Raw genomic sequence first — 24,689 nt, 5'->3', positions numbered from 1 at the left:
TTTCCATTCTATACTATTCTGACTTAATAAATTAAGAATAAAACACTAAAAATCTACAACCCAAATTCCGGAAATGTTGGGACGTTTTTTAAATTTGAATAAAATGAAAACTAAAAGACTTTCAAACCACATGAGCCAATATTTTATTCACAATATAACATAGATAACAACAAATGTTTAAACTGAGAAATTTTACACTTTTATCCACTAAATGAGCTCATTTCAAATTTGATGCCTGCTACAGGTCTTAAAATAGTTGGCACGGGGGCAACAAATGGCTGAAAAAGCAAGAAATTTTGAAAAGATTCAGCCGGGAGAACATCTAGCAACTAATTAAGTTAATTGATATCAGGTCTGTAACATGATTTGCTATAAAAGGGATGTCTTAGAGAGGCAGAGTCTCTCAGAAGTCAAGATGGGCAGAGGCTCTCCAATCTGTGAAAGAATGCGTAAAAAGATTGTGGAATACTTTAAAAACAATGTTCCTCAATGTCAAATTGCAAAGGCTTTGCAAATCTCATCATCTACAGTGCATAACATCATCAAAAGATTCAGAGAACCTGGAGAAATCTCTGTGGGTAAGGGACAAGGCCGAAGACCTTTATTGGATGCCCGTGGTCTTCGGGCCCTCAGACGACACTGCATCACTCATCGGCATGATTGTGTCAATGACATTACTAAATGGGCCTAGGAATATTTCCAGAAACCACTGTCGGTAAACACAATCCACCGTGCCATCTGCAGATGCCAACTAAAGCTCTATCATGCAAAAAGGAAGCCATATGTGAACGTGGTCCAGAAGCGCCGTCGTGTCCTGTGGGCCAAGGCTCATTTAAAATGGACTGTTTCAAAGTGAAAAAGTGTTCTATGGTCAGACAAGTCCAAATTTGACATTCTAGTTGGAAATCACTGACGCCGTGTCCTTCAGGCTAAAGAGGAGGGAGACCTTCCAGCATATTATCAGCGTTTAGTTCAAAAGCCAGCATCTCTGATGGTATGGGGGTGCATAAGTGCATACGGTATGGGCAGCTTGCATGTTTTGGAAGGCACTATGAATGCTGAAAGGTATATAAAGGTCTTAGAGCAACAAATGCTTCCCTCTAGACGATGTCTATTTCAGGGAAGGCCTTGTGTATTTCAGCAGTACAATGCAAAACCACATACTGTAGCTATTACAACAGCATGACTTTATCATAGAACAGTCCGGGTGCTGAATTGGCCTGCCTGGAGTCCAGATCTTTCACCTATAGAGAACATTTGGCGCATCATTAAACAAAAAATATGTCAAAGATGGCCATGAACTCTTCTGCAGCTGGAAACCTATATCAGGCAAGAATGGGACCAAATTCCAACACCAAAACTCCAGAAACTCATAACCTCGATGCCCAGACATCTTCAAACTGTTTTGAAAAGAAGAGGAGATGCTACATCATGCTAAACATGCCCCCGTCCCAACTATTTTGAGACCTGTAACAGGCATCAAATTTGAAATGAGCTCATTCTGTGCATAAAATTTTAAAATTTCTCAGTTGAAACATTTGTTATGTTATCTATGTTCTATTGTGAATAAAATATTGGCTCATGTGATTTGAAAGTCTTTTAGTTTTCATTTTATTCAAATTTAAAATAACGTCCCAACATTTCCGGAATTCGGGTTGTAAATCAGTGGTTTTCCATCCATGATTTTTATGCAAATTTGCAAAATATGTGGATGCAAATCTGTCTATTAAAAGCAATAGGTCTCATACCAAATATAATTGGAGATGACCTTACATATAAAGGTGGAAAAAATCTGAGCCTTCTCTCACTCTAAGCACCCCCCTCTAAGCACTTGTCACTGCATTTGAGAAGAGTGTCATTTCTGCACTTTCGTCAGTTTCTCTTCACCTCAGTCACCCCGACATTTCAGCCCACACTTATCAACCCACAGCATGCCAAATGTGCCATAATGCCTCTAGCTAGCCATCGGAGAACATATAGGTTTGTATGTGTGGCTGTATGTATGTGTACATGGAAATGTGTGACAGCATGTGTTTTTCATTTAACGTTTTTCCCATCCCTGAAACAAAAACATTCCGGTTGTTCCATTGACTAATAGCTGTTGGCTTGGTCTTACATTAAGGAGGAACACCGGCATCCTTGAGTGCTGCAAATATCTCCATTCGTGCTGGGCCACCTTTGCTGCAGTGCAAGAAATGACAATGTCTTAAGAAGGAGAGTGGAGAGCTAATGAAGACTGATCTTTCTGTGCTTTGAAATTCCGCTTGTGAGATGAGCTAACTCGTGCTCTTATAACTAATGGTGCTTATGTGAATAAGACATTAACTAACAGATTACAGGGTTAATTTGACTCTAGTTTTAAGATTGATTGCCAAGGAAAAAATTTAATTAAGTACTCCTGAGAGATGATGGTAAAATCGAGGTTAAAAAAAAAAAAAAAAAAACATCATTGGAGAGACATCCTATTCAGATTCATTTGCTCGTGTGCTTGCACAACTAGTCATTTTAAGTTGACTATGTTGTTGAAAATGGCATATGTTTTGGATGTTGGTTTGTTGGTGTCAGCCAGCAGATGTGAATGAAATCCATGTTGGTTCACCAGCTAGACCAGCACTAATTCAGAACTTACTATAACAAACCAGCTGGGACCAGTAGGGAAATTGTGTTTTAATATGATCTCTTTTCGGCAGGGTAATCGTCTAGAAAAGTAGTACACTAAATGGTGTATTCGGTGTTTACCTTATGCAAATGACTCACCTAACAGGCAGTTTTTGTTCTTTCTGGCTGCGAGAATAAAGGTGCAGTCACATTTACCATTGTCCGACGAAATCTGATCATTTTTTTGTTTGTCACTATGTATAAATAAGTGCAACTGAAGTCATGTGATTCAGGATCATTGCTAAAATTCATGGGGTCAGAGATAAAAAAAAAAGATCAGTATTGAAATTGTGGGTCTTATGGGGGTGTTTAGAGATCTGCAGAAAAGTTGTTTATCAATTAAAAAATAACAAGAAATAAGGTGTAAATAGTACCTGAAAACCATACTTGAGTAAAAGTACCTTACAGCGAAAATGACTTCATTACAAGTTACAAGTCACCAATTCCAGTGCGACTTGAGTAAAAGTCTTAGAATATCTGATTTTAACAGTACTGAAGTATTTTACTCGTACTGAATGTAGGCTCAAAGATGCACTAGTCCTTGACACCAGAGAGACACGCCAGTGAAAATAAGAAACAGTTGATTTGTAAGATGAGAAATCATGTTTATTTTGTAAAATCAGAATAAAACTGAACACCTAAATATTGCAATAAATCAAGGTCAACACAACAGCCTCTTAAACATCTACAAACTCTCAAGTCTCAGTAAAGCTCAACTGCACAAAAAGGCCACAAGTAAACCAATATCCTTCATAAAGGTCTTGTCAATATAGCTTAAAATAATGTTAAGTAAAATAAAATAGTCAAAGTCTACTTGCACTGGATGTGCTGGTTTCGGCCTCATCGGCGGCTGCAGTCATGACCTCATCTCATAAACCAAACACCTGCAATTCAGCAACTATCTACTAATGCACTCGCATTCATATAAAGTAGCCTTGTTGACAAGTTTGGTAAACCCTACGTTTTGGGGACAAAATGTCCCCACAAAGATGGCAGTATCCAAAATCCTTGTCCTGTGGGGACATATTTTGGTCCCCATGAGGAAAACAGCTTATAAAACTTACTTTTTTGAAAATGTAAAAATGCAGAAAGTTTTCTGTGATTGGTAGGTTTAGGGGTAGGGTTAGGGGATAGAATATACAGTTTTCACAGTATATAAATCATTATGTCTATGGAAAGTCCCCATAAAACGTGAAAACCCAATGTGTGTGTGTGTGTGTGTGTGTGTGTGTGTGTGTGTGTGTGTTTGGGGGGGGGGGCATATTCCTCTGTGCTGAGACACTCCTTCATTGAGGATGTTCTTGCTTGTCTAAGCAGATGGACCTTCATTCATCCTGCAAGCAACATAGTTTTTCAATCTTGTTCAATCTGAACAAGATGGTACATTCATAAACAATCAAAATTTGAGCAACATTTTGTCCATGTTAAACACATTTCAGGTTTAACATCAATGTCTCATTGTTCTTGTCTTTGTTGAAATCAGTGCAGATTGAAGTTTAAGGAACTTTCCTTGCATCACCTGTTTGTTGTACATTTCAAGTTCTGTATCTTACAGTTTAATTTACTTTGACTTAGCATGTATTTTTTCCACCTATGTTTTCAGTCACATCTGCCAGCATTGATTTAAAAGCCAAGCCGTACATTTGTTTTTCATGGAAATTTGTTTTGCTTTGCTATGTGTTTTGCAATAATCATGTCTAATTTGATTCAAAATTAACTTTACCATCAGAAATTTAGAAATGAAACAGTGTCTCTGAGGTATGTTTGTTCAAAAAAACATGTCAAAAGAGCTTCCACTGCCATATTCAAAGAGGATTTCTCCAGTTGTTAACAGATCCGAAAGACTTTGATTTCATTTTCAAAGCAAAGGTTCTACTTGAAAGCTTCTAAAAGATTCAGTTTTCATTTTATCCTTGCAGTTTTTCGTGATGCTCCCGTTTCCTGAATACAAATAACCCTGATATGTCAGAACTGACAAGCCCAGCACTCATTGATTCGAGGAATTATGATAATTGGCAACAGTTACTGACTGCCTGGCCTTCATCAATATTCTGTACATCAGCATCGTTCCTTGCAGACCGGCATTGGAAACCCCAGCTACAGTTGAAACACCAATGACTTCAGGTCAGGGGATAACTAGGAGCAGACGCGGTCTCTCAGAATGGCAACCAGAATACAAGATGCTTGTTTGTAGCTTTCTATTTTTAGCCAATAGCAAAAGAACGCAGTGGCACATTGAAGGCTGTTACCCTTGAAATACGATGACTGTGGGATTCAACTGGGTGTCAGCTGACATTGTGATACTTGCTTGACTGTAACAATGATAGTATAGAGTAATGATGCTGACTTTACAGTCACCTCGTAGTTTTACCTTAAAGGGACATTTCAACCAAAAATGAAAATTCTGTCATCATTTACTCACCCTCAACCTTTTTTCTGCTGAACACAAAAGAAGATATTTTGAAGAATGTTGATAACCAAACAGTTGATGGACCCCATTGACTTCCATAGAAGAAGAAGAAAAAAATACAATGTTAAATAAATGTTGTGATGTAATTTCCATCAAGAGGTGCGTCAGTTTTTGGTCATGATCTTGTATTGACAATGCAAGAGTCAAGCACTCTGTAAAGTCTACTCCAGCACATCCCAAAAACTTTCAGGTCTGGACTCAGAGGTGTCAATTCATGTGTGAAAATGATTCTTCATGCTCCCTTCCCACCATTCTTTCACAATTTGTACTTGATGAATCTTGACATTGTCATCCTGGAATATGACCATGATGTGTTTTCCTACATGGTTGTTTAAGAAATGAAAAGCTACACACTCCTTCAATTGGGGTTAAAAGAACTGTTGCCAAACATATAACATGCTAAAAACATAATAATCAACGCAATAATGATCCAATCATTGACTCTTAAGCATTTGCCTATTTGTACTGCGGTAAAGACGCTGCTTTTAGTTACAGCAACCCATGGTCAGTGCTATTCTCATTTGAAAATAATTTTTATTCTAAGCCAATACTTAACCTTTTCCATGACATTGGCCTTTTGTGTGGATGTCCTGGTAATTGCCTCTATCCTTGGTGTCGTTCCAGCACTAGACACACATTTACAGGTCACCCGTTTTCCAAAGTCTAATTTGACTCCATGCAGAAAACTCCAGTTTGAGTGACATGGACCAGCCTTGGTTTACCTCTTTAGTTTATTTCTACTATTTCTGATTTGGAAATAGTAAAGCAGATATCTATTGCACGAACAAAGCTGACCCATTTTTATGGTAATTTGTTATGTCAAACAAGATAATAACCATTGTCAAATGGGAGATCTTGATCTAAATTTTAGTTTATTTAGAATTTTTCTTACACTTATTGTTTCTGCTAATTTCTTTTTGGCTATATTTGCACAAATAAATGATTGTTGATGTTTTGGCTGTAAACAATAATGATTTTTGTGGTGCATTTGTTTGACTTCCCATTTGGTTAATATATCGGGGTGTTGCTTGTTTAAAAATAAGCCATATGTTTATCAAATTCTATTTTATTATTAAACATAAACAAGAAGTTTTTCAGACGATGTACAGACAATGCTTTGCCTCTTTCGAAACATTCTGATCCATATTAATAGACTGTATTTACATAATTACCCTGAAAGTGCTAAACTAAGGGAAATAAAATCTGAAAGGAACTAAAGAAGAGCATTTGTTTGAATTACACGATGCACAAATGGAGTACAGAGTCTAATTAGACTGCACATTAGCAATTCTTGGGATATTGATCTTGAAATCCCGAATCGCTGATCCACAGGAAAAAAAAAAAAAATGTTTCTTGTTTCTATTTGTTTCCACCCAAAAAGGTTGGACATTTTTGTGGATTAACACAACACAGAAATGTTGGATGTGGGGCTGATAGCCTAATGGTTGAGAATCAAGGCTGCTTTTCTTTTTTATTTTCTTGTTAGGCATTAAAAGATATTTGAATAAAACTAATCTAAATTAATAAATCTCCAAGATGAATCACAACATTAAAATGTTTGATTTGAAGAGAAACTATTTAGAAATTGGAAATTGTTACTTGAAATTTATTATGAGGAACTGAACTACCCATCCAACGATATATTGCAAATGGCGCAATTAAATGCTGATTTTGCCGAGTTAGACGCGTTCCTGGGACAACATAAATTGCTGATCCAGGAACAACATTGCTGTCTGAAAATTTAGTCCTAAATCTATCCCTACCCCTAAAACTAACCCTACCCATAAAATCAGAGGGAAATGATAGGTGAATAACACTGATGTAGAAGTACCTACCCTGGTTGTAAGTCTAAACTGTAACTGTAAACTTGTCCCTCAAGTCTGATTGGTTGATTGGAATGTTGTTCCAGGATCAACAAAGATGTTGATACAGGAACATGTTGTACTTGGAGAAATCAAGTTCTGGCAATTGCATATAGTATAAAACTTTAAGTGATTGAATGTAGAATAAAATACCATACATTTGAAGTTGTTTTGCAAAATATTCAAATATATACAAGTTGTTTGTCAGTGTTGGGAGAACCGATTATGTCATTCACTGTGCTTGATGGGAGTGGGCGGTCACTTCTGAGCTATTTTGCTGAGATTCTGGTTTCCATAGTAACAGCAACTTCTCTGATTGGTGAATCGCTCCTTCAGGATTATCTCATTACAAATTAAATTGGAACATCAAATGGCATATAAAAATTTGTAGTCATAAGGTTTATCACCTTGGGAAGAAACATCAGATTTCTCTGTTTTCATAGACAGACGTTACTTAGCACCTTGCAATGACTTACAAAAAAGCAACATGTTTTGGACATGATACCATGGTGTTGTAAAGTACCATGTAAATACCATGGTAAATAAATAAGATAATTTTTGGTACACCACAGTGATTATTTTCAAAGGGAAGTCAAAGGCAATATATAACTGAATTGGTACAGTAATCTTTTTTCTGCCTGTCATTGGTTTTAGTTCTCTCTCACCTCACGCTGTCCCTCGCTTGAGCAGTTTTGGCACAGGCAGAGCCTGAGAGACATGCCTCGGTGGCACCCAATCTGAACATGAAACCTCTTTGAGTTGAGAGAGTGTTTGTGCCGTGTATTAGGTGACAAGTGAGAGAATGTACCGAATGAAATGAGAAACATACTTCCACTGTTTTTCCACATTTTTGTTAGTTTATCATTGTACAGCTATTTCCATATTCAGTAATGGGCTGAATAATGATCTTAATCTACAGTCTGAACAATATACAATAGGCAGTTTAGTTTCCATGGCACATTTAAAGGAATAATTCACCCAAAAATAATTTACAATCCCATAATTTATTCACCCTCAAGCTAGGTGTATATGACTTTCTTCTTTCAGCCGAACACAGTCGGAGTTATAATATCCTGACTTTTCCCAGCTTTGTAATGGCATTGAATAGAGCCTGAGTTTTTTAAGCTCCAAAAAAACACATCCATCCATCATAAAAGTAACCCATACGACTCCCGTGGGTTAATAAATGCCCTCTGAAGCGAAGCAATGGGTATTTGTAAGAAAAAAATCCATATTTAAAACTTTTATAAACTTTATTCACTAGCTTCCGGCAACGGCCGTACACGTGTTCACAAGAGAGCCGTGTTTCAGGGGAAGGGTGACCTCTGACATATGAGGTCACCTCAGGTGAGAATTGACGAATGCAGAAGTGCAAAGAATAGAGCACAACAAAATGCTGGTCATGAATTAGAAGTCTAAAATGAGAAGTTTTAAAGAAAAATGTCAGAGGTTTTCGATAAAAGAGAAGAGGAGCTTGAGTTCTCTATCATTGGTTCACTCAACACTGCATGGCGATGACGCATGGGAAATGCGGTTTGTCTGGCCCATGCTAGTTAAGCTATTTCATGGGATATTTTCATTTTTGTGCTTCAGCAACCGAAATTAGAGGAACTTGATTCATTCTCCTCTTGGTGAAGCACAATGGATCTTCATCGTTGCCAGCCGCCATGCTCTTGCTTCATTGCAAGTGATGAGCTGCACGGTAAGAGTGTCAAATGCCTCGGCCTGTCGTATACACACAAGGCTATTTATGGCGCTTCTGGCTGCAAGTTTTGCGAGAATTTTAAGCTTAAAACTCTCCACGTGAGGCTTATTTTTGCTTATTTTAACAAGGATTTAATAATGATTTATCCGTTGTCCCCCGTAGTTTAGCATGCCTCAGTGGCACCCAATCTGAACATGAAAGCTCTTTGAGTTGAGAGAGTGTTTGTGCCATGTACTAGGTGACAAGAGAGAGAATGTACCGAATGAAATGAGAAACATACTTCCACTGTTTTTTTCACTTTTTACCTTCTTCCGCTCCATCCTGCCCTCTTCTTCCTTCTAAGCCTTGTAGGACCACTTCCACCCTTGTGGCAAAATCCTACATAGTGGCTGGTCAGGCAGGTATGGCGCTTCATATCATGGCTATTCTTCAGGCCTAGCAAGCGGATGTCCTTAAGAAAATGGACGAGGGCAGGGGCCTGACACCGGAGGCAGTCAAGGAGCTCTGCAGAGCTACTGACTTGGCACTGCATGTAACTAAGCACACTGCACGCGCATTTGGGCACACAATGGCAGGTTTGGTGGCTGTCAAACGATATCTTTGGTTAAATCTCACAGAGATTCGTGAAAAGGAGAAAGATTTCCTACTGGACGCCCCTATATTCCAGTCAGGTTTGTTTGGGGAAGCAGTCAGCTCAGTGGTCGATAAATTCCGTACTGCTAAGACGCAATCTGCCGCCTTTAAGCAGTTCATGCCTAGGAGGGCCCTTGTACCTCCCACTCCTGCCTCCCAGGCACCGCATTGCACGCAGGAAAGAGACCTCTAGGAGGAGTGAAGAACCGAGACATTCCCCACCTTGCATGGTTTGGGGAGCTTGTGGCCGTATTATGCCTCACCGGTGCCTTTGAAGCACATTGACCTGAAGCAGTCAGATAAACCTGCAGCTTCGGCGCCGCTGGGTCGCTCCTGATCTTTGGGTCAGGAAACGGAGAGCTAAAGCATATCTGTTTCCCCCTTGAGATGCTCTCCGAGCTAAGATCGGTTATACCTGCCAGCATGTGCGTTTCGGGATACAGAGTTAGGTTACCAGCAACATTAACAGAAAGGATGGAGACGCTTCAGGCTATCTCCCCTCAATACCTCTTCTCACTCAAACTGCTTCACTCATGATGGGAGACGCATCCAGCTTTCTCCCTGCGTCAGGTGCTCCAGCCCCTTCAAACCCCTCTTGGGCCAGTCTTCATTGCCAGAGGATGCCTCAGGCCTTCCTCTGGTACCTTTGGTTTTGTGCCCACTTCTTCCTTATATAGAAAGTCTGGTGACCGAGCTCCTGCTAGGGCCCATTCTTATGCTACCTCTGTCTCACCACCTGGCAGCTTGAAGGCTTCTCCCAGGTGTGTCAAGCTGGGTTCTCCACACAATCCAATTAGGATACATTCTCCAGTTCTGTCACAACCCTTATTGCTTTGACAGGTTCATCCCGCTGTGACAAACAGCGCCCTAGAGGCTTCTGTTAGTAGGAAGTGATGTCGCTCCTCCTAAAGGGAGTGATAGAGTTGGTTCCTCCTTCAGACTTGAACCGCGGCTTTTTCAGCCACTACTTCCTCGTTTCGAAGAATGACGGGGTCTACACCCAATATTGGACCTGCATCGTCTGAATTTTTCCCTCTAAAGGGAAATTTAAGATGCTAATCTTAAAAATTATCCTGCCATAGATCTGGGGACTGGTTTGTTTCCATGGACCTGAAGGATGCCTGTTTCCACATCCAGGTCATTCCATGGCACAGGGCGTACCAATACCTGGTTCTTCCATTTGGTCTGTCTTTGGCTCTGCGGATGTTCTCCAAGTGCATGGATGCAGCTCTGGCCCCATTGAGGCTCCTCCAGGGCATCCGTGTACTAAATTACCTAGACGATTGGCTCATTCTGGCTCAATCCAGAGTGTTGGTGTGGTGTCACAGGAACAACACTAAAATAACAACTTTATTAAACAATATCTTCTCTCCCCTGCCTTACTGCTACATTGTTTACGTCCAGCGCTTCCAGGTTCTATGTCAGAACGCCAATTCAGTATTATGGGTGTGGAATAACATCAGGGTGAGTAATTAATGACAGAAATTTCATTTTTGGGTGAACTAACCCTTTAACATCGTCTCAGCGAAACATTTTCTTGGATGCTCAGCTCGATTCTCTCTAGATGCAGGCTCGCTCAGCCCCTGCTTGAGTTTCCAGTCTCCGTGCGTGCTTGGCCCACTTCAGACTCAGCCATCATGTCACAGTGGTCACATGTTGCAGACTTCTGGGTCTCATGGCAGCAGCCTCTCCTGTGCTCTCTTTGGGTCTGCTTCACATGAGGCCACTCCTGTGGTGGATGAAACTCAGGGGCATTTGTCTTTCTTGGCCATCTTTCCATCTGTTGAGAGTATTGCGCAGTTGCCTTTGTGCTCTCTGTAGGTGGAAGGGCCCTCTCTTTTTGTTACAAGGGGTCAGGATGGGTGTGGTTTGCTGCTGTCAAGTCATCTCGACAGATGCCTCCCTGACTGGTTGGGGTGTGGTCTTTGAGGGCAGACCGGCTTGCGGTGTTTGGACAGTGCCATCTTTCTGGCTCTGCATCACTTCCTTCCGGCCCTGACAGGCTGTCATGTTATTGTCAGGACAGACAACATGGCAGTGGTGTCCCACATAAACCTCCAGGGGGGCTTGTGGTCACGCACCCTGAACAGGCATGGCCACTTTCTCCTGTGATCTCAATATGGGTTCCTTTTGTCCCAGGCGCCTTGAACCTCGCAGCAGATTTCCAGTCAATACAGAAGCTCATCCGGCGCCTCTGGGGATAGATGTCTTTGCTCACCCATGGCTGGATTTGAGGCTATATGCATTCCCTCTGGTCAAGTTAATCCCCACGGTCCTTTGTAGAGTGAGGGAGTGCGAGATTTGCCTCCTGTTGGTATCCCCATTCTGGCCATCTCAGGCATGATTTTCGGAGCTGAGCTCCCTGGTTGAAGGGTCCCCGTGGAAAATTCCAATCAGGAGAAATCTGTTATCTCAGCTCCAGGGCAGGATTTGGCATCCTCAACCCGATATTTGGAGGCTATGTATGTGGCCGATCAGGGGTGATTGCTAATGGCTTCTGGGATCCACCCCTTGGGTAGACACAGTCTGGTCTCTTTGTTAGGCACCTGAGGCCTGTGCGTCCTGTTAGTGTCTCTTCCTGGGATTTGTCTGTTGTTCTGGAGGGGTTATTGGAACCGCCTTTTTAACCTTTGGAGTCAGCTCCCGATCTAATTCTGACCCTCAAGGTGGTGTTTTTGATAGCGTTGGCTTTTCTCAAGCATGTGGGGGATCTGCAGGGTCTCTCTGTGAGTTGGCCTTGCATGGAGTTTGCCCCGGGTCTTGTGAAGATGTTTCTGTGGCCCAGGCCTGGTTATGTCCCTAAAGTTTTGTCCACATCATTTCACTCTCAAGTGGTCATGCTTCATTCTTTCCCTCGTCCTCCCTTTGCCTCCACAGAGGAGGAGAGGCTTCATTTGCTTTGCCCTGTTGGGGCTTTAAAAGCATAGGTGGACCGCTTTGGCCAATGCCGCAAGTCGTCTCAGTTATTTGTGTGCTTTAGGGGCTGGCCGCAGAGGGCTTGCCACCTCTAAGCACATGATTTCCCATTGAGTGAGAGATGTGATTTTTTTCTGGCTTATGAGGTGTGGATAATAAGAGAAAGAAAAGTTATTTGGGTCAGATCTGGAAGCGCTTAGCTTGGTGTGTGTAGTATATTGTTCTCATTATGTCATCGCTACGCAGTGTTAAGTGAACCTATGAAAGAGAACGTCTCAAGTTACTTATGTAACCCATGTTCTCTGAATAGGGAACAAGACACTGTGTTCACTGCCAAGCTCCTCTCACTGCCGAAGTGGGATTCTTCGGTAGAAAATCGGAGGAAATGCCGCATTCACTATATCAAGAGTGATTGACGTGGCGCTGCTGAGGTGGCGCCCGCGCCATCAGCCAATAAATTGCTGTGATTCTATATGGGTGCAGACAATCAGCACCACCCGAGGGTGTTTCCCATTGCTTCATCGCTACATAAGTATCCCCAGATGTTTTAATATGTCAGGTCAGAAGTCACCCTTCCTCCTGAACTCTACTCTCTCGTGAACACATGTACAAACATGGCCGGAAACCAGCAATTGTAGTTTATAAATTTTTAAATATGGATATTTTTTCTTATATCGCTTCACTTGAGAAGGCATTTATTAACCCACTGGAGTCATATGATTTACTTTTATGATGGATGGATGCACTTTTCGGAGCTTCAAAAACGCTATTCAAAATGCTATTCAATGCCATTACAAAGCTGGGAAGAGCCAGGATATTATTTAATATAACTCCGATTATGTTTAGCTGAAAGAAGAAAGTCGTATACACATAGGATGGCTTGAGGTTGAGTAAATTATGGGTTCATTTCTATTTTTGGGTGAACTATATATCTTTAAATTGGCCTTATTCATGTTACATTTCAATGTTACATTTAAAGATGTCATCCCTTGTGTAAAAAGAAGTGCATTTACTTATATTGAATGTACACTTGTAGTGTACTTCAAATCATATAAGCATACTTTTACAAATCTGTACTTGCAGATAATATAATATTAATGAAATAAAAGGCCACTTAAGTGTATCTTAAAGAGAGTACACTTTAATGACTGTTTCTTATTAACTTTGTAATAATGTCAAGTCTTACCTTACAGTACATTTTAAATGATTGTTTTAATTTTTTGTCACGCTTTTAAAGAAGTACTCTAATGTTGATGTGTTGACTAACATATAAAGAACATGTAAAGTATTTGTTTTTAATTTTAACTGTAGTGTTATTCAATATTACATTGAAAGTTAGTATATTATAAATGTAATATATTTTAAATATTAATATATGCTTTAGTTACCATAAATGCTTGTCAATACATTTGGTGGAACATTTTCACAATTTTTCAAAGACAATAGAAATAATTATGAAATAACTTATAAAGATGTACTTAAATCCTACTTAAGTGGATCAAAAACAATCCCTCTTTTACAAATTCAACTAATTAAAGAAGTGCAACTAATTGCATTTAATATAAATTATATTATAATACATGCAATTAAGTGTCTGAAAATATTACATTAACTTTGATCTTAAGTTTTTTCTTGTATATATATATATATATATATATATATATATATATATATATATATATATATATATATATATATATATATATATATACTAAGTATATTATTTCTTTAAAAAGTACACTTAAAAAAAAAAAAAAAAAGTGTACTTCTTTTTCTCAAGGGTCATCATACTTTTTTTTTTATTTAGTTTTTTTTTTATTATTATTATTTAATATGTTTTCCCCCTGTGCTCCACTTCTGGTTCTGAAAGTTACCATATGTTTTCATTGTAATCAAAAGATCTATACTCTTGAATAATTTGTGTGCATTTTTTACAGGTTCCCCTTTGGGTGGTCTGGCTGGACTGGAGTATTTACCCCACCATGTTAAGAAGAAAATGAAGAGCAATACACGAGCACGCAGAGAGACATATGAGGATGAGATCTTTAACATCGAGGTTCTGTTGGGGGTGGACTGCTCTGTGGTGATGTTTCACGGCAGAGAGCACATCCAGAAGTACCTCCTGACCCTCATGAATATTGTAAGTTTCCCCAACCCCATTAAAAAGAATTTACTCTAGACTTCATATAAATATTTGTACATTTTAATCATGTTGACCTGTTGTTTGAGGTAGCAGCTAAAGGTTAATGTTCTGAGATGACCCCCCCATGCCCTATCATCATACGCAAGACACAAATTCTCAGTTTGCCCCACATTCTTAAATAAAGGTCCTAATACAGTGATACAGGCTAATACAATGCTATCAGATATGTACAATAGCAATTGTAGAAAAATATCATTATAATGTCCAGAAATCAATTTCAGCATTACAATGAGTTTAATGTATCAACATAGAACTCATGTTTAATGTGATAGTTTCATTCGTACATCTACTAGAATACAATATATTGTTAGTGCCGAGATTCTTCATGTCAGTGAATAAATATATCTCCGCATTTGCTATTTGTGTTCCCTAATGGTCTGGTAGTAGAACTTTTGTTAGGCGTGCGAGAGGTTCTGGGTTCTAATCCGCTCTCGTATAATTTTTCTTTTCTTTCTTTTTTTCTCATTAAAATTAAAGATGCTCACCAATGATTGTATATCAAGAGCAAAGACACATTTGTGTGTTTTGTTTTGTGATTTCACCAAAAAGAATAGAGAATGCAACGGCATTAAGAGATAGTTTGAAGTGCTCGTGAAGACTGCACACGAGCCTACTCATTTACTTGAGAGTGAGTAAATGATGATAGAATTTTTAAGAGTTCAGGAAAAGTGTTCTTCTACTTTGTATTTACTTTGTATAAAAGACATTAGCTAAATGGCATTTGCTAAATTATGTGTTAGCTAAATAAAGAGTAATTTACCTCAGGAACTTTTCGGTTTGCGTCTTATGTAAACAAATCAACACTTATCCAAAAATCTCCCTCAATGTCACTTTTCAGACAGTATCATTGTTATATCCAACGATGATTATACCAGACAGACATTCACATGAATTTATTCAAACTGAAAGAGAGAAATTAGCATTACTGTACACAATGCTTAGATGTCAGAGGTTCAGCCAAACTTCCATCCATTTCCCTGACAACCGCTTTAAGTCAAGAAATTACATCTACATCCCTGACAGGGTTTCCTACCTCAAAGATTGATGTACTTGAGATCCTCGACAAGACCAGACTTGCAATGAACTTGCCGTCAAAACTGCACAACTAAACATGTTCTGTCTTTCCTCCATTTTCTTTTTTATTTTAGTCTCATTTTGGCAAGAGTAGTGCGCAAAAAACACACCCATATTCAATTTGAAGATACTTAATGTAAACTTTTACGTTGCTGTGGTGTTAACAAACCTCAGGATTACCTTCAAAAGCCTGTGATAATAAACCAGATGTCTTTTATTTAGATGGCTAGCTATAAACATGCTAACTTTTTAAAATAAAAGTAACCATAGAAGAAAAACATTTGCTCTAGTGTCTGTTATAGTGTCTGTTTACAAAATGCAACACATATTTGCTTTGCGTTATGAACTGCGGTCTGACATTTTGAAATGCAACAACACACAAAATTGAATTTGCATAGCTAGAAAAGTTTTCATTCTTGTACTTGTAAAGTATGTTTTGGGCATAAAAGTGACTTGCTCCCAGTTCCAGAGGTCTTGCAACTTATGTTTCAGAGTTCCTCCGCCCTCGTAATTCTCTCATTCACAGTTCATTTTTGTTTGCACGGTGGTTCCGTTGCTAAGCAGAAGACAAGCTCCGATGGTAGACCTTGCTGCATTATTAATTAAGTCCTAATGATTTTCTGGCACTTTGGCCTCTTACACGTCAATTAGCTACCTGCCAGCTACAAGCAGAGATTTGGACTAATAAAATACTGACAGGGTCCTGGAAAGGGCCAGAGACAGCCAGCGCTAATGAGAGACTTGCTGCTAAGGTGATTAGTATGGTGTGTGTGTGTGTGTGTGTGTGTGGGAGAGAAGAGAATAAAAACGAGAGAGTATGCTGATATTAGTCATTAATGTGCCAGGTTACATAGCTGTCATTACTGAGTGCCTGTGTATACACATGGTTTTAGGTGGGAACAGGGTTACCTGGCACTGTTTCTTAGAGACTGATATTTCAACCATGCTTAGCAACAATGATAATGAATTGTTACTTTAACAACAAGGAAGAATCTCTTATCACGTTATAAATATATAATAATTTTAAATATATAGATATATAATAAAGTTATTAAACATTATTTCGGGAGGAGTATGCCAAGTATCCAAGTATGCGCACTTTTGGAGTAAAAGCCCTAATGGACACTGTTAATGCAACTGCAACAAATAAACCACAGCAGACGTGACTGAATATGAGTGTGTTTCAAAAAAAAAAAAAGTTACCAAATTGATTATTTTGTACTCCTGACATAAATTAAGAAATTTCTGTCACAGTAACCACATTTTATCATAAACAGTGAACAAATATCAAAGCTGGAGTATTTAATCTTTCTAATGAAACAGTTTGTCCAGATCAACTGCAGTTCTCTGCCTAAATTCAACTACGCGCCCATGTTTCCCTTCGCAGCAACCACGGCTTCACCCCATTATCGTGTTTACCCACCATGCAAAGCATGCAATTGCGTGGGGCCCTGCCGGTATGGGGGGCCCCCACGATTTCTCCCGAGCGGGACCACAACCCCCCCAAACCCCTCACGATTTCTCTCCAGAACACGATTGCGATTACTACCATGGGGGGAAATGGAACGCGATCACGATTAGTACCACAGGGAACGCGATCACGGGACCCCTCCCGGAGATTTGCTTAGGGCCCCCAATAACGTAAACATGCCCCTGTTTCACCCACAACCTCTTTTGTTTTGTATGCCCTCTTTTCAGGCGAAAAATGACACGTAAAGACATTCTGACTCAAAGTTTGTCAGTGGCGGTGTGAACATGACAGTTATATTTCACAAAATTATAAATCCAACGGCCAACTTGATTGTCTGTGTTTGTTGGCGTCTGTCTGTGCGGTGTGAATTGGCCTTAAAACTCACAGTTTGGTTATTCTAAAACCGTTAATTTTTCATCATTCATTCTTGACATTGTAGGAGTTTTTCAGTATATCATTAAATTGTTTTTACATTTAATTTGGTATCGTTTATATTAAAGTCAGCATGCAATGAAAGTTGCTGTTGTCTTTTCTTCCATATTATTACGTATATCTGAGTGAAATGGCTTCTCAAAAAAGAAAAAATGTTGGGAGGGACTTGATTTTGTCTATTGGGAATTGATTGGATGGTTGTGGTTTGCTATTGCTGTAATCACATGTAAGTGACAGGTTGTCCCACCTAAGTCATTAGAGAAGAGAAGAGATGTCCCTGCAGGTTTCTGTCACAGCAACCACATTTTATCATAAACAGTGAACAAATATCAAAGCTGGAGTATTTAATCTTTCTAATGAAACAGTTTTTCCAGATCAACTGCAGTTCTCTGCCTAAATTCAACTACGCGCCCATGTTTACCTTCACAGCAACCACGGCTTCCCCCCAGTATCGTGTTTACCCACCATGCAAAGCACGCAATTGCGTGGGGCCCCGCAGGCTTGGGGGGCCCCCACGATTTCTCCCGAGGGGAACCACAACTCCCCCAAACCCCCCACGATTTCTTCCCAGAACACGATTGCGATTACTACCGCGGGGGGAAATGAAACGCGATCACGATTAGCACCGCAGGGAACACGATCGCGGGACCCCTCCCGGAGATTTGCTTAGGGACCCCAATAACGTAAACACGCCCCTGTTTCACCCACAACCTCTTTCGTTTTGCATCCCCTCTTTTGAGGCGAAAAATGACACGTAAAGACATTCTGACTCAAAGTTTGTCAGTGGCGGTGTGAACATGACAGTTATATTTCACAAAATTATAAATCCAACGGCCAACTTGATTGTCTGTGTTTGTTGGCGTCTGTCTGTGCGGTGTGAATTGGCCTTAAAACTCACAGTTTGGTTATTCTAAAACCGTTAATTTTTCATCATTCATTCTTGACATTGTAGGAGTTTTTCAGTATATCATTAAATTGTTTTTACATTTAATTTGGTACCTTTTATATTAAAGTCAGCATGCAATGAAAGTTGCTGTTGTCTTTTCTTCCATATTATGACGTATATCCGAGTGAAATGGCTTCTCAAAAAAGAAAAAATGTAGGGAGGGACTTGATTTTGTCCATTGGGAATTGATTGGATGGTTGTGGTTTGCTATTGCTGTAATCACATGTAAGTGACAGGTTGTCCCACCTAAGTCATTAGAGAAGAGAAGAGATGTCCCTGCAGGTTTCTGTCACAGCAACCACATTTTATCATAAACAGTGAACAAATATCAAAGCTGGAGTATTTAATCTTTCTAATGAAACAGTTTGTCCAGATCAACTGCAGTTCTCTGCCTAAATTCAACTACGCGCCCATGTTTCCCTTCGCAGCAACCACGGTTTCACCCCATTATCGTGTTTTCCCACCATGCAAAGCACGCAATTGCGTGGGGCCCTGCGGGCTTGGGGGGCCCCCACAATTTCTCCCAAGGGGGACCACAACCCTCCCAAACCCCCCATGATTTCTACTCAGAACACGATTGCGATTACTACTGCGGGGGGAAACGGAACGCGATCACGATTAGTACCGCAGGGAACGCAATCGTGGGGCCCCCTCCCGGAGATTTGCTTAGGGCTCCCAATATTTTTGCCTCTTTTCAGGCGAAAAATGACACGTAAAGACATTCTGACTCAAAATTTGTCAGTGGTGATGTGAACATGACACTTATATTTCACAAAATTATAAATCCAACGGCCAACTTGATTGTCTGTGTTTGTTGGCGTCTGTCTGTGCGGTGTGAATTGGCCTTAAACGGTTCTAAAACCGTTAATTTTTCATCATTCATTCTTGACATTGTAGGAGTTTTTCAGTATATCATTAAATAGTTTTTACATTTAACTTGATATCTTTATTATTAAAGTCAGCATGCAATGAAAGTTGCTGTTGTCTTTTCTTCCATATTATGACGTATATCCGAGTGAAATGGCTTCTCAAAAAAGAAAAAATGTTGGGAGGGACTTGATTTTGTCCATTGGGAATTGATTGGATGGTTGTGGTTTGCTATTGCTGTAATCACATGTAAGTGACAGGTTGTCCCACCTAAGTCATTAGAGAAGAGAAGAGATGTCCCTGCAGGTGGGCGGGGAAGTTATTTTGATTAAAGATTATGTGGCCATGTGATTTTTTTTAAATGATGTGCACAGATAAATCATTTATACTAAATACTGCAATAAAAAAAAGAAGTCAATTTTGATTTCATGGTGATTTTAAAATATCAAAAAATTATTTACAAAAATTTTATTAAAAAAATCATTTATGTCTATTTTATCGGTAACACTTTAGTATAGGGAACACATATAAACTATTAACTACTACTTTTCCCTCAATAAACTCCTAATTTACTGCTTATTAATAGTTAGTAAGGTAGTTGTTAAGTTTAGGTATTGGGTAGGATTAAGAATGTTGAATAAGGTCATGCAGAATAAGGCATTAATATGTGCTTAATAAGTACTAATAAATACCCAATATTCTAGTAATATGCATGCTAATAAGCAACTAGTTAAAAGACCCTAACATAAAGTGTTACCATTTTATCTATAAAGTATCTCACAGAAGTGAGTACACCCCTCACATTTTTCTAAATATTGTATTATATCTTTTCATGTAACAACACTGAAGAAATGACACTTTGCTACAATGTAAAATAGTGAGTGTACAGCTTGTATAACAGTGTAAATTTGCTGTCCCCTCATAATAACTCAGCACACAGCCATTAATGTCTAAACCGCTGGCCACAAAAGTGAGTACACCACTAAGTGAAAATGTCCAAATTGGGCCCAAAGTGTCAATATTTTGTGTGGCCACCATTATTTTCCAGCACTGCCTTAACCCTCTTGGGCATGGAGTTCACCAGAGCTTCACAGATTGCCACTGGAATCCTCTTCCACTCCTCCATGACGACATCACGGAGCTGGTGGATGTTAGAGACCTTGCGCTCCTCCAGTTGGGTTTAGGTCTGGAGACATGCTTGGCCAGTCCATCACCTTTACCCTCAGCTTCTTTAGCAAGGCAGTGGTCATCTTGGAGGTGTGTTTGGGGTCGTTATCATGTTGGAATACTGCCCTGTGGCCCAGTCTCCGAAGGGAGGGGATCATGCTCTGCTTCAGTATGTCACAGTACATGTTGGCATTCATGGTTCCCTCAATGAACTGTAGCTCCCCAGTGCCGGCAGCACTCATGCAGCCCCAGACCATGACACTCCCACCACCATGCTTGACTGTAGGCAAGACACTTCCTTCTGGGACGACAGCCATGCAGACCAATTTGATGCAGTGTGCGGCGTATGGTCTGAGCACTGACAGGCTGACCCCCCACCCCTTCAACCTCTGCAGCAATGCTGGCAGCACTCATACGTCTATTTCCCAAACACAACCTCTGGATATGACGCTGAGCACGTGCACTCAACTTCTTTGGTCGACCATGGCGAGGCCTGTTCTGAGTGGAACCTGTCCTGTTAAACCGCTGTATGGTCTTGGCCACCGTGCTGCAGCTCAGTTTCAGGGTCTTGGCAATCTTCTTATAGCTCACGCCATCTTTATGTAGAGAAACTATTCTTTTTTTCAGATCCTCAGAGAGTTCTTTGCCATGAGGTGCCATGTTGAACTTCCAGTGACCAGTATGAGACAGTGAGAGTGATAACACCAAATTTAACACACCTGCTCCTTATTCACACCTGAGACCTTGTAACACTAACGAGTCACATGACGCCGGGGAGAGAAAATGGCTAATTGGGCCCAATTTGGACATTTTCACTTAGGGGTGTACTCACTTTTGTGGCCAGCAGTTTAGACATTAATGGCTGTGTGTTGAGTTATTTTGAGGGGACAGCAAATTTACACTGTTATAAAAGCTGTACACTCACTTCTAGGGGTGGAACGGTTCGCTGTAAAAAATCGAACCGTTCGGTTCTCCACCCACGGGCTTGCACCGCGGTTCATCCCAAATTTGACAACGCATCTATATGGTTTGTTGAAAACAACGTGCTAAACAGACAGACGGATTCGGCTAATGTATGTTTCAGTTGATGGATACACATTCTGGTTTCACAATACGTTACAACAGCGATGATAAAAAGAACATGGACAAAACAGTCACTCGTTGTAAACAAATGTTCAATGACGTGCCGAAAGCTCTATGACCAGTTATTTACGCCGTCATCACCCGGGTGTTGATAGCGCGCAACGCGAGCGCAGGTGAGACCTGAACATCTCACGTTGCTATCTGTGTTTAAACTAAACTCATTTAAACCTTGCGAGTTTAAACATTCATCCGTAAGACGTGAAAGAGAACTCGAGCGCGCTCGAAAAGAGGAGAAAAACGAGATAGACAATGCATGTGTATCAATATCAGCTGGATCTTTGAATTATGTCTTAAAGGGACAGCAGTCTAATATTCCTGCTCTATGTGTTTTAATGTTAATCAAACGACAAAAGATGAAGAAATCACTGAATAGCTTTTGTAACTTCAATAATGTTTCATCTTTATTTAATTATTCAAAGAAGTTTTAATGCAGTGTTATTTTATATTTGAATACTTTATTCAATTTCTGTACCTGAAAGCTGTTAGATACCTGAAAAACCTGTAAAGCATTGTTTTTTGTATTTGTATCTTAGCTCTCATGTATTTATTTGTGCTGTTTCTTGTAGTTAAATTATTTGTTTTTATTTTCTTTATCTTTATTTGACAATTGTCCTATTTTTTACTGAACATAGCACATACCAAACTGTACTGAAACCATGACACTAAAACCGTGCTACAAACCGAACCGTGAGAAATCTGAACCGTCCCACCGCTACTCACTACTTTACATTGTAGCAAAGTGTCATTTCTTCAGTGTTGTCACATGAAAAGATATAATAAAATATTTACAAAAATGTGAGGGGTGTACTCACTTCTGTGAGATACTGTATATGTGAATACATATACCCATGATCAGATTTACTGTATGATCATATATTCCTGTTACAGTAACAGACGTTTCTGGAGCCATCTGTGATTATGTGAACACACACTCATCTAATGTTTAGTTTCATTGAGAAAAAAAAAAAAAACAAGTGGTGTTATAAGGAATAGGCATCTAATTGTATCTGTATGCATTCTGGTGGAGGGTTGAAGCGTTCTAGTGGAAACTATAGCTAGCTCAGTGTCTGTTCTCCATAATCAGACTCAGATTTTTAAACAGCCTCTAGTCGAGCTGTCATCCATCTGTCAGTGTCTTATGTATGAGTGTGTGTGTGTGTGTGTGTGGTTTAGTGCTTCATTCGTTTTCTTTCTCACACACCCTCTGGTCCTTTAGCCAGAGCTCAGCGCCTCCTTACAGATTTCTTCCCAGGTTGCCCCAGGGTATTGTGTAAATGAGTGGAGAGAAGTCAGGTGTGAGCATGGTGAAGCTGTTTCCCTTCTTTAGGACCATGTAATGCTGAAATCGAACAGTATAAATTGCACTCACTGGTGATATCAAATCCATGTTCTTTTATGAAGGTATGCAGATATGCAGGGGTGGCTTCTCTTACAATTCTCATTCAGAATTGCATCTGAACTTTTTTTCACCTTTGAGGTCCCCTGAGGGTCCCTGGATGTCTTTTTTATATATACTTTTTATGCACAAATTTCAAATATTTTTTTCATTCAAAAACTCTGGCTGAAAAATCTGAATGAACATGTACAATAAGCATAACGCTTCTACAGATATACATATACATGTCCAGGCACTAGTAAATTATGACTTAGGGTTCAGGGTTTACCTTTAAAACCTTCTCAGGGTGACTGTAAGGGTAAGTGCTATGCATTTTTCAGCTCACAGGCAGTAAACTCTGTTTTTGCCTGTTAAACTGTGTAACTTCTCAAATTGCCTCTGGCTCTGTGACAGTTTTTCCTGCCTACATAATTTTCATAGCCCTGTTATTGCCCAGACGAATTACACATCCATTCATCAAGTCTAGGTTGTCTCTGGTAAGGCTGTGTTTGTGTTACCTTTTTTCTTGTTTATCCTTTATGTTTTTCTTATGAATTGTTCCACAGGTGAATGAAATTTATCAGGACAGCTCCCTGGGTGCCCATATTAATGTTGTCCTGGTTAGAATCATGATGCTCTGCTCCTCCAAGGTAAGACGGCATCAGCCAGCTTCCTTTTGAAACTTTTTTTGGATGACTTTGGTTGTATCAACAGCACTTCAAAGTACAAAAAAATCTTAACTATGAAAAATATGAGAATCTAGTATACTCGACTCACTGTCCAACAGAGACTGTATTGAAGTATATCCTGTTATCGAAATCCAAAGCAAAGTCTCACCACTGTAGCTGAAGAAGTTAGTTTTAAAGTTAGGCTTTTCGATTTATTTTGTAGTGTCTGGAGTCTGGATACATTAACAATGGCATGAATGGCAAAGAATCTTTAAAGCTTAAAATGAGAAAATTGTGTACACAATTCCAGTACTCGAAAAGTGTGTACTCGAAAAGTGACTCGAAAGACTTTGATTTGTCTTTATTTTATCTTGTATTCTAAGATGGTTTCTAGATTTCTGAAACTAAATTATTTCAGTTGACAGCAGGAGCGTTTCAGTACTGGGCACCACCTCCTCCATCACAAAAGTGTGCCCATATTTTAATACTCTTTTTGATTTATTTTTTGGATATAAATTGATATAAATCATCTTTTCCTACAGTACACAACCTTTACCTGTCATTCACAAGCTGTGCACACAATAAATCTTTGACAAACAATAGTAGACATTTGCAAGTTTTGTTTACTACAATGGATTGTAGGTGAATATCCGCCTCATCCAATGCCTTTTTGTTTTGTTTTCTGTTTTATAAAGTATACCGTTACACTGTGAGAAACCGCTGAACCATTTCAGACCTTATTGCAAACCCATTTGACAAATTAGATCAAAAGAGTGATTCATTCGCGAATCTGGCATTCTTCGGTGGCCGAGAGAGCTCAAAGCGCTACAACTGAAGAAAACACATGCAAATAGAAAAAACACCAGCAAATTAAGAAAACATCTCCATCAGTTTGACCAGACGTGTTGCAAATACTCACAATGCAACCAAATACAGAAATGTTCTGCAAATACTCACAACGCAACCAAAAACAGAAACGCACTGCAAATACTCACAATGCAACCAAATACAGAAACGTTCTGCAAATACTCACAACGTAACCAAATACAGAAACGCAATGCAAATACTCACAATGCAACCAAATACAGAAATGTTCTGC

At 39.6% G+C, this 24,689-nt stretch overlaps 1 protein-coding gene across 1 annotated transcript in view; it reads left to right on the top strand.

Annotated features, from left to right (window-relative positions):
• The window catches only part of adamts2a (ADAM metallopeptidase with thrombospondin type 1 motif, 2a), an 89,688-nt gene that overhangs the window by 42,745 nt on the left and 22,254 nt on the right, over positions 1-24,689 (top strand). Inside the window, exons 4-5 of the mRNA XM_051876637.1 lie at positions 14,182-14,384; positions 23,489-23,572. Coding sequence (XP_051732597.1) covers positions 14,182-14,384; positions 23,489-23,572 — 287 coding nt within the window. The remainder of the gene's footprint in view (positions 1-14,181; positions 14,385-23,488; positions 23,573-24,689) is intronic.

Source organism: Ctenopharyngodon idella, chromosome 21, assembly GCF_019924925.1.
Source record: "Ctenopharyngodon idella isolate HZGC_01 chromosome 21, HZGC01, whole genome shotgun sequence".
Taxonomy (NCBI): Eukaryota; Metazoa; Chordata; class Actinopteri; order Cypriniformes; family Xenocyprididae; genus Ctenopharyngodon; species Ctenopharyngodon idella.
Note: the sequence above shows the minus strand (reverse complement) of the source record. Positions and strands in the feature narration are given on the sequence as shown.